The sequence below is a fragment of the Sebastes umbrosus genome, chromosome 23 (genome assembly GCF_015220745.1).
Source record: "Sebastes umbrosus isolate fSebUmb1 chromosome 23, fSebUmb1.pri, whole genome shotgun sequence".
In the NCBI taxonomy this organism is placed as follows: Eukaryota; Metazoa; Chordata; class Actinopteri; order Perciformes; family Sebastidae; genus Sebastes; species Sebastes umbrosus.
The window spans coordinates 19,309,614-19,327,043 of record NC_051291.1 but is presented as its reverse complement, the minus strand read 5'-3'; the positions used below and the strand labels follow the sequence as shown (position 1 = coordinate 19,327,043).

General features: G+C 42.1%; 1 protein-coding gene and 1 long non-coding RNA gene across 2 annotated transcripts in view; one reads left to right on the top strand and one right to left on the bottom strand.

The window, feature by feature from the left end:
* LOC119483147 overlaps positions 1-17,430 on the bottom strand; it is a 215,800-nt gene that overhangs the window by 31,835 nt on the left and 166,535 nt on the right. The window contains exon 6 of the long non-coding RNA XR_005205630.1: positions 9,462-9,554. This is a non-coding gene — a long non-coding RNA (uncharacterized LOC119483147). The remainder of the gene's footprint in view (positions 1-9,461; positions 9,555-17,430) is intronic.
* Positions 9,694-13,239, top strand: LOC119483146 (leucine-rich repeat neuronal protein 3). The gene has a single exon (XM_037761235.1). The coding sequence runs from the start codon at positions 9,929-9,931 to the stop codon at positions 12,056-12,058; it is 2,130 nt and encodes a 709-aa protein (XP_037617163.1). The 5' UTR covers positions 9,694-9,928; the 3' UTR covers positions 12,059-13,239.

Sequence of the window (17,430 nt, the reverse complement as noted above, 5' to 3'; positions counted from 1 at the left end):
ATTAAGATATATGGATAAGATTTGCATTTCAGCTGTAAATGAAAACAGATTTATAGTATTACATTGTACATTTACTGTACAGATTGTAAAGCCCCCCTGGAGCATATTTGTGATTTGTGGTATTGGGCTATACAAATAAAATTGAAAATTGACTTGACATCCACAAGGGATGATGCTCTTTCAAAACACAAACCAGGCACGTGGTGGACAATGACGCACTGGATGGAATGCAATTGGCTCCGGACCGAACCACATCCGCTGGACTTTAGGGGTTACAAAAAAAAAAGTCATCATACGCAGGCCAAAAGAAACTAATACAGACACGGACATTTTGTAATTAGGAAATAGCAGCCACTGAGACAAACGGTCAGACGGGATGCAGATAGACTAGATTTGACACAGCAGGGCTGACAAGTATTGAGAAGGCAATTAGGCCGACAGCGAAGGAGCAACGAGACAGTAGGATGCCCAGGAAGAAAGACGGGAAGCTGGATATGCAGGGAGACTAAATTAAATGCCTATTTTTCTAAACAGTCCGCGGTTTGGCTGGATCGTGATGCAAGTGGGGGAACATAAGGAGAAATGTTCACTATAAGGGTTTTGTAGAGTGAAGACAAATGTGAAGAGTGCAGGATGAAAAGGACAAGGTTTATAAAAAGAGATGTGGGGGTTGCAATATCACGAGAAAAAAAAACCGGGAGGAAGAAGAAAGAGCCTGAGAGAGAGGGGGGGGGGTGACTTGAATAAGAAAGCCTTGCGAGGCTTATTACCAGTGGATCAAAATTCCCAGTGAACCATTTCTACAATACACAGGCCATTCTCCTGAAAGACGAGGCAATTCGGCTGCGCCCTACTTTCCACTTACGTCTGACCTTTATGTCTTCCGCCCAGTTTTACCACAGTGTAATGTCTACCTCTCAGCAGATGCAATACCGCCTTGTTACAACTTAAACCGTGCAGGCCTCATAATCATCTCCCCGAGGGCCACCTACATCTCGACTTGTTCCGCAGCTCACATCTCACAAGTGCCCTCTCTCATGCATTCCGTAACCCCCCACGCAACTTGTGTTTTGTCTAATAAATGATTTTATTTTTACATTAACTGTAGGTCAAGCTGTCGCCACACAGGGCATTCACGAGCACCCGACCTGCGACAAAGCAATCATCTTTACTTCCCCGCTCCGCTAAACCTCATCCGAGCCCCGTGAAGCGAGGGGGTAGGATTTATAACTCATTTCAATAAACAGCATAAAACAAACAGTTCTGCCCGGGCTGTTTGGCGGCCTCGACCGACCTGAGTCAGGCTCGCCTGAATTAGCGCCGCAGAGCCACCAGGACCAACGCTTCCTGCCCCTGCTGTGCACACTCATTAATTTAAAGTGGTCGTATCTCACTGGTCTCTAATCAAACTGTATTTGTGCCATTACTGTCCGCAGCAGCCACGGTGTTAGTATAATGGAGGTGGCCCGGTGGGAAAGTGAAGTGCGAGGTGTTGCCAAGATCTGAATGGAAAAGCTTTTCACCTTGACAGCGGCTGAACCTCTTAAATGTAGCCTCGTCCCAAATCTGGTACATCATGATTAGTCTGGCTGCCATTTCCAGATGAGAGCAAATGGGTTCCAAATAGTACATTTTGGGCACATACGTCATGAAATCCACTCAACGCATAAAATATGTGCCTGAGTCAAATTAATATTACTGAACAAAAAAAAAAGAAAGAAGAGCTTTTACCTGACAACCTAAATGTGCAGCATTTTAATGAGGAGGCAGTAATGTCAAATGTCACGCTAATTAAGAGTGGAATCTGTGACTAATGGGGACTAAAAACATACCGGTTTATAATGGTGATGCGGTGACAGCTTCTCAGTTGGAATATGTCAATAAATATACAGATATAGTAGCTCCCAACTCTTAATGGTGATGCAACAGCACTTCCATAAAAAATATTTTTAAAAATGCTAGAATGAATACCAACATGAAAATCTGCATGATATTGGCCCAGTGTACAGATTTGAAGTGGCAATAATCAATATTTTTTAAAATAGCAATGGATCAAATTACTGGGTATAATTTCTCTTGTAGTGACCAGCGAGTCACATTTTTTAAACTCCCAAATAATTGATATCAATATCGTCCTAAAAAATCCAGAATCAGTCAGTCTATAATAATAATCACTTCAAATCTTTATAGTGTGTTTTAGCTCATAGTGTCCTTTTCAGCTATAACAGGCAGCTAATTTAAAAGAAAAAGCTCTAAAAGAACCCACAGTACGCTACCTGCCTACCATCAAACAGCAGATGCAACACACAAACAACAGTGGAGCATTTAGCAGCTAAAGAGCCAGATGTTTCCCTCAGGAATTAGTGGAGACCAAACCAGAGCTGGAAAGGAGTGAATATCGGACTTGGTGAACAGAAACAAGACGAATAAATGCTCATGTTTCTCCGTATCTGCTGAATGTGTAAATAGGCAACTGTATGCTAACAACTTAGCTAACTTAAAAAGGTGATAAGTCGATTTTCAACGTATCCTCATTCAACGGTTCGTAATGTACGGATCTTATGAAAAGTTAATCCTCATTTTTCGTGTGTCTTCCTACGAATGTCCAGCAACACATGACACACGTGTCAATTTCCGCTTGTTACATGCATACAGTCTATTCAAAATAAACTTCCATCTTCACAGGAAACAACTTGGAGAGGTTTAGGCAACAAAACTACTTAGTTAGGTTTAGGAAAAGATCAACTTGGTTAGGTTTAGGCAACAAAACTACTTAGTTAGGTTTAAGCAACAAAACAACTTTGTTAGGTTTAGGCAACAAAACTACTTAGTTACATTTAAGCAACAAAACTCCTTTGTTAGGTTTAGGCAAAAAAACTACTTAGTTAGGTTTAGGAAAAGATCAACTTGGTTAGGTGTAGGCAACAATAGTACATACTGTAGTAAGGTTAAGGAAAGGATCAACTTGGTTAGGTTTAGGCAACAAAACTACTTAGGTTTAGGAAAAGATCGTCTTAGTTAAGTTTAGGCAATAAAACTATTTGGATAGTTTTAGTGAAAAGATTGTGGTTTTGGTGTAAATAACTTGACTGAAGTGGCATAACATAAGTACGGATGTTACATGACAAAAGAAATCAATGTTATCTCGTTTCACACAAGATATGAACACCGGTCTCCTGGGCGTAAGTCTGTGTTTTTTAACTCACCCGTCCATCCCGACCTCCCGGCGTTTGCCACTGTTTATACTTCCTGGTTCACCATTACGTGGATTACATACAAATTGATTTTGTGGGATATTACACAAATTGCAGTGCATTATTATATGATTACATTATTTTTGTAGGTACAGCTACGAATGGTGCATGAGAACAGCCTGCGATGTTGTGTTCACAGTTTGTGAGCACAACATCAGTGGTTGTAGATGTAACCTTATTTTCGTTGGTGTAACAAACCAAGCTGTATTTCTCACAGTTAAGGCAGTCCTGAAACAAGCCAGATACCAGGAGCTTGTTTGCTGTAATGTTCACAGTCAGGATTAACACTGGTGAAAGAAAAAAGCCCATGGGCTAGACTGTCAGCCTGCTACTGTAATGGAGGTGCTGTGGAGACCATGGCTTGAATGATTCCCCCCCCCCCCCACTCCCTTTCCCTCTGACACCTGGGAACTCGTGTTAGCTCCATGAGTGAACACCTTAGCCTGACCTATAAAAGGTTTCCATTGGCCGCCCGGACAAATGTCAAAGCTTAGGCCTAATGTGTAAGTGCAGTTAGACATTAAGTTACAGGAGATCCCATTCAAAGCCCTCTGTTACCAGCTGTTGATTATGTATCCCTCTATGCAAGATTTCCAAAGGCTTTTTCCAGGCACATATTACAAGCATCCATCTTTTAATTCTATTTGCCCAAGCCTTATTAACCACATTATTCTTGGTGTACCCAAATGCAAGTTATTGCCACTTAATGCCAAATACACCACAACATTTGTTTTGCTTGGAAGCCGTTGTTTTCTCCCACTCTTTGACTGGCTAATTGTTCTGCTTTGTGGTCTTGCTAAGGTTAATAGTATTTCCTGCAATGACAGCATTCTCATGGGTTACCAGAGGTTAATGCGCCACTACTGATACTATGACAAGTTCCTCCTCTGGCGAGTCATTTTGTCCTCCAGATCTCTTCTCTCCCTTCTCCCTCCCCTCTCCACCGCAATTACCGGCGCTGAGCAGCGGATTGTGGGAAATTAGCTCTACATCGTAGCAGTGGGTGTATGTGTGGGGGGGGGGCTGCGGCTGGGTAGCTTGACTGGGCTTCTCACTAATAGGTTAGTACAAGTGTGTGGACTCGATAGTCACAGCAGTCACGGTGCAAGGTCCCAAGAATATAGACTGCTTCTTCGCCGGGCTCCACTATAATGCAGTCGTACAATACCAATTTACCTGTTCAACTGCCTGTGCATGATTAGGATAATTCACTTAATATGATGCAGTTTGGTACAATACTTCAACCTCATAACAAAGTGTAATGAAACGCAGCTTCTGTACCCTTAACAAGCTAAATTTCTCCAGCCAAACAAGCTTCCTTAATGGGAGGCGCTGTTGTTGAAAGCTTTTCAATTTTGCTGATGTGTGAACACATCTTGATTAACTAACACGGAGCTCTGAGGATGTTCCACTTGTCATTAACATTCAGCTAATCTGAAAGCACGCATTGTGTAAGCATTTTCTTAGTTGTATTACATAGCCTTGCCTCTATTGTTTTTATCCCAAACTGTTTTATAACATGACTAAGTCATTGGCTCAACACTATTCCGCTCAGGCGGCAAGCATGCCTGAAGACTCAGTACTTTTGCCACATCAGACACATTGCCACACAAGATGTCACCTCTGATTCAGTCAGCTCCTTCTTACAAATGACTCCCAATGTTTTCCTTCAGCTGCCCTCCGCTGGGACCTCAGCCCGCATCAAGGAGACTGTATGTTTAACTGAATTTACATAGATATGTCTACAGCATTTAAAACTTTATTTCTGGGACTATGAAAGGCATGCAATATTTATATTATATATAAATTAGATAGCAGCATTAATAATAATAATTTGAGAGTAAATCTCCATTTTTAAATGTATTGGCTGAGTTACCTCATTGTCATGGCTAGAGCCTGAAGTATAAATCTGCCTGTGATTGGAGTAGATATTAATACCATGAAATATCCACATTACTGGATACAAAGTGAAACTAGAATTACCACCTTGTAGTTGTAGGCCTCCACCAACCAGTCAAGTACAGTTTACACCATGTTTGCTCAAAATATCATCACATCATAATTTTATTCTGTTAGACATTTGTGTGAAATAGTCATAATTAGCATATGAATTCTTGAGTTACGGCCAAAAACATGTTTTGTGAGGTCAAGACAGTGACCTTTGACCCCCAAATTCTAATCAGTTCATCACTGAGTCCAAGTGGACGTTTTTGCCAAAGTTAAAGAAATTCCCTCCAAGTGTTTCTGTTGTGTCACGTTCACGAGAATGGACGTACGGATGTATGGACGGAAGGACGGATGGACAACCCGAAAACATAATGTCTCCAGCCACGGCTTTTGCCGGCGCGGAGGCATAAAATTTCATGAATTATTATTTTATCAGCTGATTAGTCTAAACACAACATGTTATACTATTTAACGACTCAAGTGATATCACATGAGGCAATTTATCAGATATCCCACAGCTCCCTCTGGATAATATGCTTAACCTTTAAGGCCATTTTACCGGAAATTGAATTGTTGGATTCATAATTTGGTGCTAACTTAAGCTAAATAAATTAATTGATTAGTTGATCATTAGAAAATTAAATTTGTGCCACAATTTCGGTAATCGCCTAATTGTTCAAGTATTTTTTTAAGATGAAAATTCACTGGGCTCAGCTCCTTAAATGTGATTTTATTCTTCCTATAACAGTAAACTGATTATGTTTGGGTCTAGGACTGTTGGTTGGACAAAACAAACAGTATAAATATGTCAGGTTGGGCATGGTTAAACATTTTAGAGACCAAGTGTTTAATTAGTAATTGGAAAAAATACGATACTAACATTCCAAATTTTAACAGTAACTGTAATTTCGCTGTCACAGTGAAGTGGTGGCGTTTGGAAAACAATACACACACCCTAGTGGACACAACCAGGGCTATATTTTCATGAACCAAGTGTTGGATTATCATTAACAGAATTGTATCCTCATTAATTAGCAGGGAAATATGTTGCGTCTGCTGGCCACACCATCTTGCAAATTGTCCGGTAAAGCCTTCCTAATCCCGTCCACCAATTTTGCCAATGCGGGACAACAGCCGTTAACATTAAACTAAAGACACTAATTAATTCCCTCTCTCAATCTGTCTCTTTCTACCTCTCATTACCATCAGTGCTGTCCTCCCTCACATCTATCATTAAGCCTTACCAAAATCTGATGTGAAAATAGGGCAGCGCTGTTTTCTTATTCCACACCAACCCTTCACACTCAGACTTTATTTCTGAGTGCTGCAAAGCCTCTAACAGGAAATATTGATCATAAACTGAAAGCCAGAGCCTAAAAAACGTCCCCAAAGACACCATTAACATCATCAGTAAAACAAATAACAGCAAAACCCCGTTAGAGCCACCTGCAGTGATTGCACAATAAAGCTACGCTGACCACATTACACTGCTGGTAATTGTGATTACTAAAGAGAGAAGAGCAGAGCGAGCAGAGGTGAGACCCAAACGCTGTAGGCTGAATTACAGATTATGGCCTGTGTTTCCAGGGCACGGATCAACTGCATAGCCCTCAATGAGGAGCCAGTGCTGAGGGAGAGAAGCTAAACCCTGTTTATCAGAATGCTCTGGGTGTTGCAGCTTATTAAAGTGCCAGGTGTTTTTGAAAAATAATCCCGCCCCGTCTCTCTTCCTCTCTCCTGAGCTCCATGTCTGCCTTTCCTCCTCTCCCACCCCCCCCTAAAACCAGACTCCAGCCAACGCTGGAGCAGAGGTTGAGGAATGAACCCTCGACTTGGCTTCGCCAGCGGGGCCAAACTGCAGCGTTTCTGCTGCCTTCTTATTTATTTATTTATTTATTCTATTTTATTTCTCTCCCCACATCTCCCCGTGGCCACTGAGGTGGAGACGGCGAGGGGTGATGAAATGAAACCATTTCTCTCTTTTCTTGTTCTCACTATTCCAGCCGCCGTCACACTTCTTCTCTTGATTCTTTCCATTTCATCCCCTGTCTCTCTTGACTTTTTCCCCATGATGTGCTGCGTGCTCTTAAAAGGCCCGAAATATCACAAGCACCATCAAACCTATCTGTTCGGTAAGAGGCGGTTACATGCGACAAATTACATGGTGCACTTCAACTGTGGAGTTTCTGCCATAGCAGGAGAGGATGGAACATGAATAATGGGATGATAAAAAGAGGCACTACATGAAAAAGAGATATCTGACTCGCTTGCGAGAGGATGCATCGTAGTTCCATTTGTAATCTACAGCATGTGATTATTTTTCTCAAATAATTTCATGCTTGAAATGAAGATATTTATGGACAATTTAATCTTTATTTTATCACTGGAAGAACTGAAAGAATTGCATCACCTCTAATACACCATAAATGGCAGATAATCAGAGGACAAAAATCTGCTCACTGTTGATTTGTTTGCCTTGTAATGCTCGTTTAAGCTTTTACTCTTATATGTGCCCCATTTCACAACAGGGCTAATAACTATGAACTATAAAATGGGCCTAGAATCTGCCACTAACAGTTTCTGGCTCTTCATTGATTGTCACCAAAACAAACCTAGAAATTATTAACGTCTCAAAAATACTACTTGTACATAAACAACATTACCTGCATCTCTAATATACAGTACAATACATGTACCTGTATGTTGTACCTAAAAAACGAATGAAATATGTAAAATATAAAAAGCCCTTAGCTTTCACTCAATTTAGACAAAAGTTGTGTCCAAAATCACTCCCTATAAAGTGCTGCAGGGATGACGTTATTTTGTAGGCCAACCAGGAAGTTAGCCTCGCACTGGTTCCCTCAACAAAAAGCCAAATGGGATTTTATCATTGGGTTTTGGATTATTACAGAAAATTAGCTCTGTGTCAAACAAATGTTTATAATACTTAAACGTTTTGTTCGGCAAGATACTTTTATGATTTTTGAAGCATAAATGCGATCGCCAGAATTGAAAAACTTACGTTAGGCTATAAATGAACTACACCATGGTCGCATGACTTCAACGTCACCACCACTAATCTTCAGTGTTCAGCGTGATGACGCATAGTAGTCTCATTTAGTCACTTGTTCGCAACCGCCTTTTTTCACACATAAAAACTTTAAGTTGTTTTTGTCAGATATTTACTGACTGATTTTATGTTGTTGAATAAATTGTTAAAATTTCTTAAACTTGTGTTAACCACAGACCTTATTCCAGGCATCTAACAAAAAACCCATTCAAAAAAATCCATTGACTTCCATAATGTCCCACACTAGAATGAAAAGTCAATGGCATGTAAACTACTTTCTGTAAAGTATCCTATTCATTTTTGCTATAATTGATGCAAAAATTCCTGTGAGTGATGATGATAAATGGCGATGATTCATAAGTGTTGAGAGTACTGAATGAGTGAGACATTTCAGACACAGTTAAAGTGTCACTTTTTTTTCTCCAATGTGTCATTTTGAAGAAGTCTGTAAATGTCATTTAACAAAGCCGCAGATTGGACTTGTGGTAGTCTCTTTTTGACCTTTAATTATTGTTATTTGTAAACAGCTGTGTCCAAGACCATGTTTTTTTCTTTTTCTTTTTAGGCCTCTGTGTGTGTATACACATTAACATAGCTGTTTGCAGTATGTGGGCACTGATGAACTGCATGATCTGTATTTTCCAAAAATGTTAAATCCCATTAGCGTGCAGGTTTGTTGATTGCACCGATTAATTATGTGAACACATAAATGCATTTTCATTTTTATGGCCGTCGGTTGCTGCAAATTCTAACAAACAGGTGCAAACTGCATCTGTGTCAAATGCTTCGTTTGCATGTACGGCCCAACTGTCTCACTGTGGTGTGTGTGTCATTGCCTGCCCGTTTACTTGTTGCCATAGTGACTGACATATTCCAGTGTCTTTAAGCAGCTTGCCTTGAAGGCTAATGCTTAAGCCCTAGGATGTCTGCCATTTAAGAATCTTAATAAAGCCTTCTATTTAACCAATAAGAGACTCACACTGCTAACATCAGTATTAAATGCCATATTGTGGGGGCGTCCCCAGAATGAAGTCTAGAAGGTCAAGTAGATATAAATCCACGGTTCTATATCTTGAAGGGAGCGTGTACAAATGTCAACATGCATCAGTGTGCCTATAACAAATGTCAATATGCCCAAATCCTTCTCTTATGAGATTCCCTGACCACGTCCAGTATCGTGTAATACTCACACCGCTCCTCTCTGTCTTGTTTGTCTTACAGGTAGGAATGGACTGGGCTGTGGACTCTGGAAGCTGGTGACGACAATCAATGAGGACATCCGTCTGTAAAGAAAGAGACGATTTTTCATGGATACCTATAAATGTGCTTAACATAAGTCCTTTGAGGTGTAATATCAGTCCGTCCTTTTTTTCTTTTTCCCCCCTCCCAACCTACTCGGGTCTGCCTGACTGCAGCCTTGGTCCCGAACCCTGACACCTGCAGGCAGCATTGAGTGATTGGTCATTACATCCAAGGGCGTCTACACAGCAAGACAAAAAACCCCAGGGAGTCCTGCTGCAGTTGGTGGTGGCGGTGGCAGGGGCGGTGAGTCAATCGCCTCAGCAGCTGCAGCCAATGATTCATTATTTGTGAAGTTAACAGCTCAGACCACTTAATCTACAAGGACCAATTTCTTACTGGAGGGAATCGGTCCAATATGAAGGACGTGTCATTCGTGGATCGTCTCTTTGTCGGCTTGGCCGTGGCCTCTTTTGTTGTGGCCACAGAGGAGAGGCCTGATTGCCCGAAGCTCTGTGTATGTGAGATTAGACCCTGGTTTTCTCCGAGTTCGGTGTACATGGAGGCGCAGACAGTTGACTGTAATGACTTGGGACTCTTTAGCCTGCCGGAACAATTACCAGTGGGCACACAAGTACTATTACTGCAAACAAACAATGTTGCCAAGATTGACAAACCCTTGGATTACCTGGCCAACATCACGGAGATCGATTTATCGCAAAACAACTTATCCTCTATCAGCGACGTCCACCTGGGGAATCTTCCTCTGCTGCTGTCCCTTCACATGGAGGAAAATTGGATACGAGAGTTGCCTGAGCGAAGTCTCGCTGAGGTGGCGAACCTTCAGGAGCTTTACATGAATCACAACCTCATCTCCTCCATTTCCCCGTTGGCTTTCCAGGGCCTCAGCAACCTCGTGCGACTCCACCTCAATTCGAACAAGCTGACGGCCATTAAAAGAGAGTGGTTCGACCCCATGCCAAATCTTGAAATCCTGATGATTGGTGAGAATCCTATTCTTTCAATTGATGATATGAACTTCAAACCTCTCAGTAACCTCCGCAGTCTCGTTCTCACCAGAATGAACCTGTCTCAGCTTCCCGACGATGCACTGGCTGGTCTTGATAACTTAGAGAGCATCTCGTTCTATGATAATATTTTCCCCGAGGTGCCTCATTCTGCCCTAAGAAATGCTAAAAATCTCAAATTTTTGGATCTAAATAAAAACCCAATTTCGAGGATACAGAGAGGGGACTTTGTGGATATGCTCCATCTGAAAGAACTGGGGATTAATAGCATGCCAGAGCTAGTTTCCATCGACAGCTTTGCCCTCAATAACCTCCCCGAGCTGACCAAAATAGAAGCCACCAACAATCCTAAACTCTCCTACATCCACCCTAATGCTTTCTACAAACTACCACGGCTGGAAACCCTAATGCTAAATGGCAATGCGCTCAGTGCCCTCCACAGGATTACTGTCGAGTCCCTCCCAAATCTCAGAGAGGTTAGCATGCACAGCAACCCCATCCGCTGTGACTGCGTGGTCCGCTGGATGAACATGAACAAGACCAACCTTCGCTTCATGGAGCCTGATTCGCTGTACTGTGTGGAGCCCCCGGAGTACGAGGGCCAGCATGTCCGACAGGTGCACTTCAGGGAGATGATGGAGATTTGTCTGCCACTCATCTCTCCCGAAAGCATGCCTGGTCATATTAAAGCACGGAACGGGAGCTCGGTGTCGCTCCATTGTCGGGCCTTTGCTGAACCAGAGCCGGACATCTACTGGATCACCCCGTCTGGCACCAGGGTCCTGCCTAACACCGTGTCTGACAAGTTCTACATGCACCCAGAGGGAACTTTTGACATCTATGATATAACAGAAAACGAAGCTGGTCTTTACACTTGTGTTGCCCACAATCTGGTCGGAGCTGATCTTAAATCTGTTTCGGTAGAGGTGAACGGATATTTTCCCCAACCTGTAAATGGTTCTCTGAATGTCGTAATCAAATCAGTGGAGACAAACTCCATCCTGGTTTCGTGGAAGGCCAGCCGTGGCACCCTGGCTCCCAACATTAAATGGTACACAGGGTCAGACGCTAACCATCCCACCACGGCATTTACCACCAGGGTGCCCTCTGACGTCCAGGTCTACAACCTCACCCATCTCAGCCCCGCCACTCTGTACAAAGTCTGCGTGGATGTCGGCAGCATCCACTACAACCATGACACCAAATGTGTCAATGTCACCACTAAAGGATTAGAGCTGGCAGCCAAGGACACAGAAAAATGGGACGCAGCAGTAATCACCGTCTTTGGTGTGCTCTTGGCGGTGATTTCAGTGGCATGCCTGCTTATTTATGTGTCTCTGAGGAACCACCACCTTTATGGGGATATAAGGAAATGCGACTCCAAAGCTCCGCTGACACCAGCGGAAGCTACCGGTATGCACTCTCCTTTCTTTACAAAGCTGTGGGTTTCGGGTAAGGGACTGCCAAGTGGAGTGAAAGTGAAAGCCACAGTCATAAATGTATCTGACAATGCCTTTTAAGAAGCGCCGCTTTGTAGAGCACCACACACCAACTACTACACTGAATGGACAAGGCCATGGGCAGGGGTGGACAAATCTGTAGTACTGTTTCAAAAAGGCATACCCATTGCTGGTCCCCGGCTCAGATACACTGGCAAACCTATTATTGGACTGGGATGGAACAGTTTAATATAGACTACATGCTCTCCCAGTTTCAACCCCAGCTGAAGTGGTGGCTTTGTAACCGTTAACATCAAACCAAGCTAACATCAACAGAAAAGGGGCATTTACGGCAAAACGATATATTTCAGTACCATTCATACAGAGATGCAGGCAGAGAAAACGAAAGTGAAAATGATGATGATGATGATGATGATGATGATGGTCAACTCTCTTGTAATTGACTGTTAAATGTGTTCAGAGTTGTGGAACTGTCCCGTGTGGTCCCAAGCAATACCGTCTGTGCTTTGTCAAACATCCATAGACGAGTTAGAGATACACTAATAACACCTGTCTATTATGGGAAGGGAGATTTAGTAGAGTAGACAAATTACAGTGACTATGGTGTAAGCCTTTTGATGAAATATAAACCCCCCTCCCCCTTTTTCTATTTAAAATGGATTCTTGATTTTTCATGGAAATATTGTTATATATTCTATTATGTTGATGTAATGACAAATCCTCTGTATCTGAACAGTTTAAATGGGTTTTAAATTAAGGCAAGGGGCAGACTACTTTTGATTACAACGTCACATTAAGCTTAATGAAATTCAGCTACAAAATGAGTATCTAGAGAGGGCATTTGCCAAATGGCTGTTTATGCTGTGTAGTTCTCATTGCAACGGTGACTAGGAGAAAAAAAAAATGCGTTGGACTAAAACAAATATAACAGGTTGATTAAAACTGAGGTGATTGATGTGTTATCTCCTCGCGAAGCGGTCTGTTATACCCTGGTAAGTGCCTACGACAAGAACTACATGAGGTAAACAGAAGGAGCGGAAGAAACAGCAAAACATGGCCATGTCATCATTGCGGAATCACAAGCTACTCTCCGGTACTTTTAGTGGAAATACTTTCTCAGTATTTTTAGCATACATATTTTAAGAAAAACATTTCGTTGTTGCTTTGGGTGTAAAGTTAAAAAGCCATTTTTATATTAACTGTACTATATGTGATCAATGGGCACAACAGACTAATTAAGAAAAGTGCTAAGAAAAAAATAAATGTCATTGTTTCTTTTACAAACAATTGCCTACTTTTCTGCTTTGCTTTCTTCTCATATTTGTCATTTCAGACCAAAATGCATGGTATTAAAAGTATATTACTTTTCTTTTCTTCGTCATCCAACCATGGGATAACTGTAATGACTTTTACATGTGACATTTCAACTGCAAGCATGTAAAAACAAAATATTGATAATGACCATGTAGTACGGAGGGAGTCTTTTGAGTCAGACCACGGGGGAAAAGTCAGGAGACTTTCAGCTGAATGGTTGAATGGTCGTCCTAACCCTGGCAAGAAGAAAAAATACAGCAACAAAAGAACAGAACTCATTAGCCGCCTCATTAAGAACATGTTCGTCCTTCAGCCGGTCTGAATATAGTCACTGTGCTGCAGCTACAGCTGCTGCAGCCTGTGCTTTAGACGGGGACACAGCGTCCCTATCACAGAGAGAGAGATAAAGTACAGTACTGAAAAGTCAACGCAGGGTGGGACCGAGCCGAGTCGAAGCTTTAGGACTCCCCCGTTTTATTTGTCTTACTGAATTATCCAGCGCACAGAACATTTCACGCGAGAAAGCCGAGCGTGATGAATGGCTGTCAGAGGCGGAGTGACACGGTGGATTTATCAAGCGGGGCCTGACGCTCATACATCAGGAACAGCCTTCAGCACCACGGACAGAGGCTTTTAGAGCCGAGCCATCTGTCAAAGACAAAGGGAGTTAAAATATTGACGCGGTGTGCTCCTCAGGTAACGCTCAGGTCGGACTGTCTCTTTGCAAATGCAGGCACAAATATGGATCCACAAACACCCACATATACATATAAACATGCGTAGGTACATGCAAACATAAATTCAAGGTTACTCAGAGGTGTAATGTAGCAGCTTCGATCTCTCTGTGTGCGTGCTCGGAGAAACTAACCCATGACAGCAGAGGAAGAAGCCACCGACCAAACACGTTCTTTGAGATTAAAGCATCTGCCATATTTGTTCTTCCTATTTTTCTTTTACAGCTCATTATTTGATGACACACTTGAGTGAATAAGCTGAATGCAATCCAGTAACTCATCTCTCCTGCTGTCGGTCCCAATCTCATGCATTTCCTCCATCTTCTTCTCTCTCTCTCTCTCTCTCCTCGTCCTTTCTATCCACTGATTTTTTTTGTTTGAATTTGTACATTCAAAGCAACCTATATTAGAAATAAAAAACCCTCTGGATTTAACTTAAATCCCACATGAAAAGAACCAGCGAGCTGCCACCATTTAATCCGCAGCGAGGAAGGAAAAAAATGATGTTTCTCGCTGAATCTTCAAATATTTCAAATATTAAAACCACCTTGTTCTATTCAGAAAAAAGCCATCTGCTCTGAGGCAGATATTAATGCGTGCTCTGTAAAAGGCTTATAGATGGGTGTTCCTGTCGGTTACATATTCATTTTAATTTCGCGAGGATCATTGTCAGAGGGGGCCGGAGATTTGAAGGTGCAATCCACCAGTGGGAGGTGCGAGTTCAATGGGGCATTTATTTATTTAATTTTTTAACAAAAGGCAGTCATTAAGTCAGTGGCTGGCATGTCATTTTTTCCTTTTACATTGTTAGATGAAAAAAACAGTATTACAGGAAATGTACATCTGTGAGCCTGCTTAAAGTTATAGTTTTATTCAGTTGATTTAGTTGAACGCTCTTCTGCTAATTTCCTTCAGCACGTGGGAAGCTACTATTTACTTGTTCTATATGATGGTTCTCCAAATAGCTCATATTTATATAGTCTTATTCAGACAACGGCCTGATTTAATACCAAATGTTTTCACTTTTTCTAATGCTGCAATCAAATATTTAATTTCAACTCCATCTGAGATAAGATTTAAAAAAAAAAATCCTATAGTACTGCGAGGGGGCTGCAGAGAGCAAACAATGTCGGAGCTGCAGCAGGCACTTTTATACGTTTGAATTATCAGCTTATTAAAGTTACAAACTTCCACGTAGGTCAGCCTGTGTAGCTACAGGCAGCTACATTCAAATGGAAAGTGAAATGTCAACATGCATTTACAATCCTGCTGCTAGCACTATGTTTAATGCCATTGCTTGCTTTTAAGAGGCCTTTACGGCCGGCTATTGGGGGGAACAAATGGATGACCTATGGATCGCAATAACAAAGCAGGGATTGCTTTCATGATGGAATAAAAAATGGATTTGCCTCCTGGAGTCGCACGACAGGAAAATAAATTCTACATATTATCATGATGGTGGATCTTTATTAAAGGGATAGTTTGGGTGTTTTGAAGAGGGGTTGTTTCAGGTACTTATCCATAGTAGGTGCATTACTTACAGTAGATGATGGTCAGCATACCCCCAGCATCGAGAAACACCGGCACCAGCAAAGCAATACAGTGCTGTGGACGGGGACGGCAGAAAAACTTATTTTTGCCACCTAAAAGAAAGGCTCACCTAAAAGTTTTTTATATCCATTTAAGTGTACTTAATTTTACTTATATTTTCAATATTTTTACCGCTTTATCTTGCCGTCAGACAACACTTTCTTTCTCCTTTCCGATGAGTAACTAAACTGAAAGTGAAACTAATCTATGTGCTCAGATGACAAAAATAGCATAGATAAGTTTCACTTTCAGTTCAGTTCGCTGTCGGAAAACATTCTAAATATAGAGTACACTTAAACGGATATAATTTTTTTAAGTGAGCCTTCGTTTTAGGCCGCTAAAATATGTTTCTTCTGCCGTCCCCGTCCACAGCACTGCATTGCTTTGCTCCAGTGCTCCTGTCAGTTTCTCGATGCTGGAGGCACGCTGACCTTCATCTACTGTGAGTAATACACCTACTCTGGATAAAAACTTCATACAACCCCACTTCAAAACACCCGAACTATCCCTTTAATTAAACAATTCCGCTGCAGCAGTGTCGTTTGTTTCGTATCTTATCACTTTTTGATGTGTCTACACCGGAGCTGATTGTTACTCCCGGTGACAGGTGAATTTTTCATACCCACCACGTATCATCAGTGAGCCAGAATTTGCCAAGCGCATCGCCATTCTGAACATGCATTGCTGTGTATTTCCTGAAAAGTAGAGACAGGACGTCGCGGCGGATTTGGCACGGCTCGTCAAAGAGCAACCAGTCAAAAGCCATTTGTGTACGGGCATCTCTGCTCTTCCTGTCTCCATTTCCACAGCCATCACTCCCAAGGCGGCTTCTAAAAATGACGTGCTTCTTTCCCTCCACCCCCCTCGAGCCTCTGCAGTGCATAGACACACAACCACATGCAGCATGCACATCCACATGTGTGCAAATCCATTAACATGCAGGAAAAGAGTCCCACCAACACACAGCTGCTATTAGTCACTTCCATTCTGTCCGCCCGATAAGAGTTCACATTTATATATTTCCTCTGATTCACAACTTTGCATGACATCACATATAAAAGAGGAAGTTGATTCATTGATTCATCATAAGGAACCCAACATCCTGATAAATGCGGGGTCCACAAGTCTTATAGACCGCGGTGAAAAATCAACCTGCATTGAATGTGGGAATATTATTACACCACAGAGGGCTTTTCCGCTAATTGGACGAGCCATTCTCAAATAGCTGATTGGTTTCCCGGGCTACTGATTGATTGCTGCCTCCCTTTGTCTGTTTCCTCTATGAAGTGCGCATGCAGCCGATCGATGCGGGGACTAATGAGTTATTCACATGCATGTGCTCACATTAATGATGGATTGGGATTGAGTGGGAGAGAAAGGGAGGGGAGTGTGTGCCTAACAAGCAAGGACATGGAGGAAAACCCTGTTCTTCCTAGGTTTTATAAAGCACCGTCAACCTCGTGACACAGACGCACCATCGCTCTCGTCAGAATCATTAGCGCTACAGAGGCCATCGATATCGATGGCGGCCCGCATTAATCATCACCGAGCATTAATGTCTTGTTGTGGAAGAGCCACCTACAGTTATAGTCCCTGTGGAAGTACCGCCATTCTACTGCAGGCTAATGCTTCACTCACATCCATCTGCACATTTGAAGAAGAGTTGGGTAATAGTTGTTCACGCTGGAACTTTTGAAGTCGGTCTCCAGGGTGTTTTTAATTGAAATCATGAACGCCTATATATAACTAATATGTGCAAAAGCATGCATAAATGCTAATTTACTCACTGGTAAT

Bases quoted from the DNA above. Each gene is read 5' to 3' on its own strand.
- LOC119483146 (XM_037761235.1), top strand. From the start codon at position 9,929: ATGAAGGACGTGTCATTCGTGGATCGTCTCTTTGTCGGCTTGGCCGTG.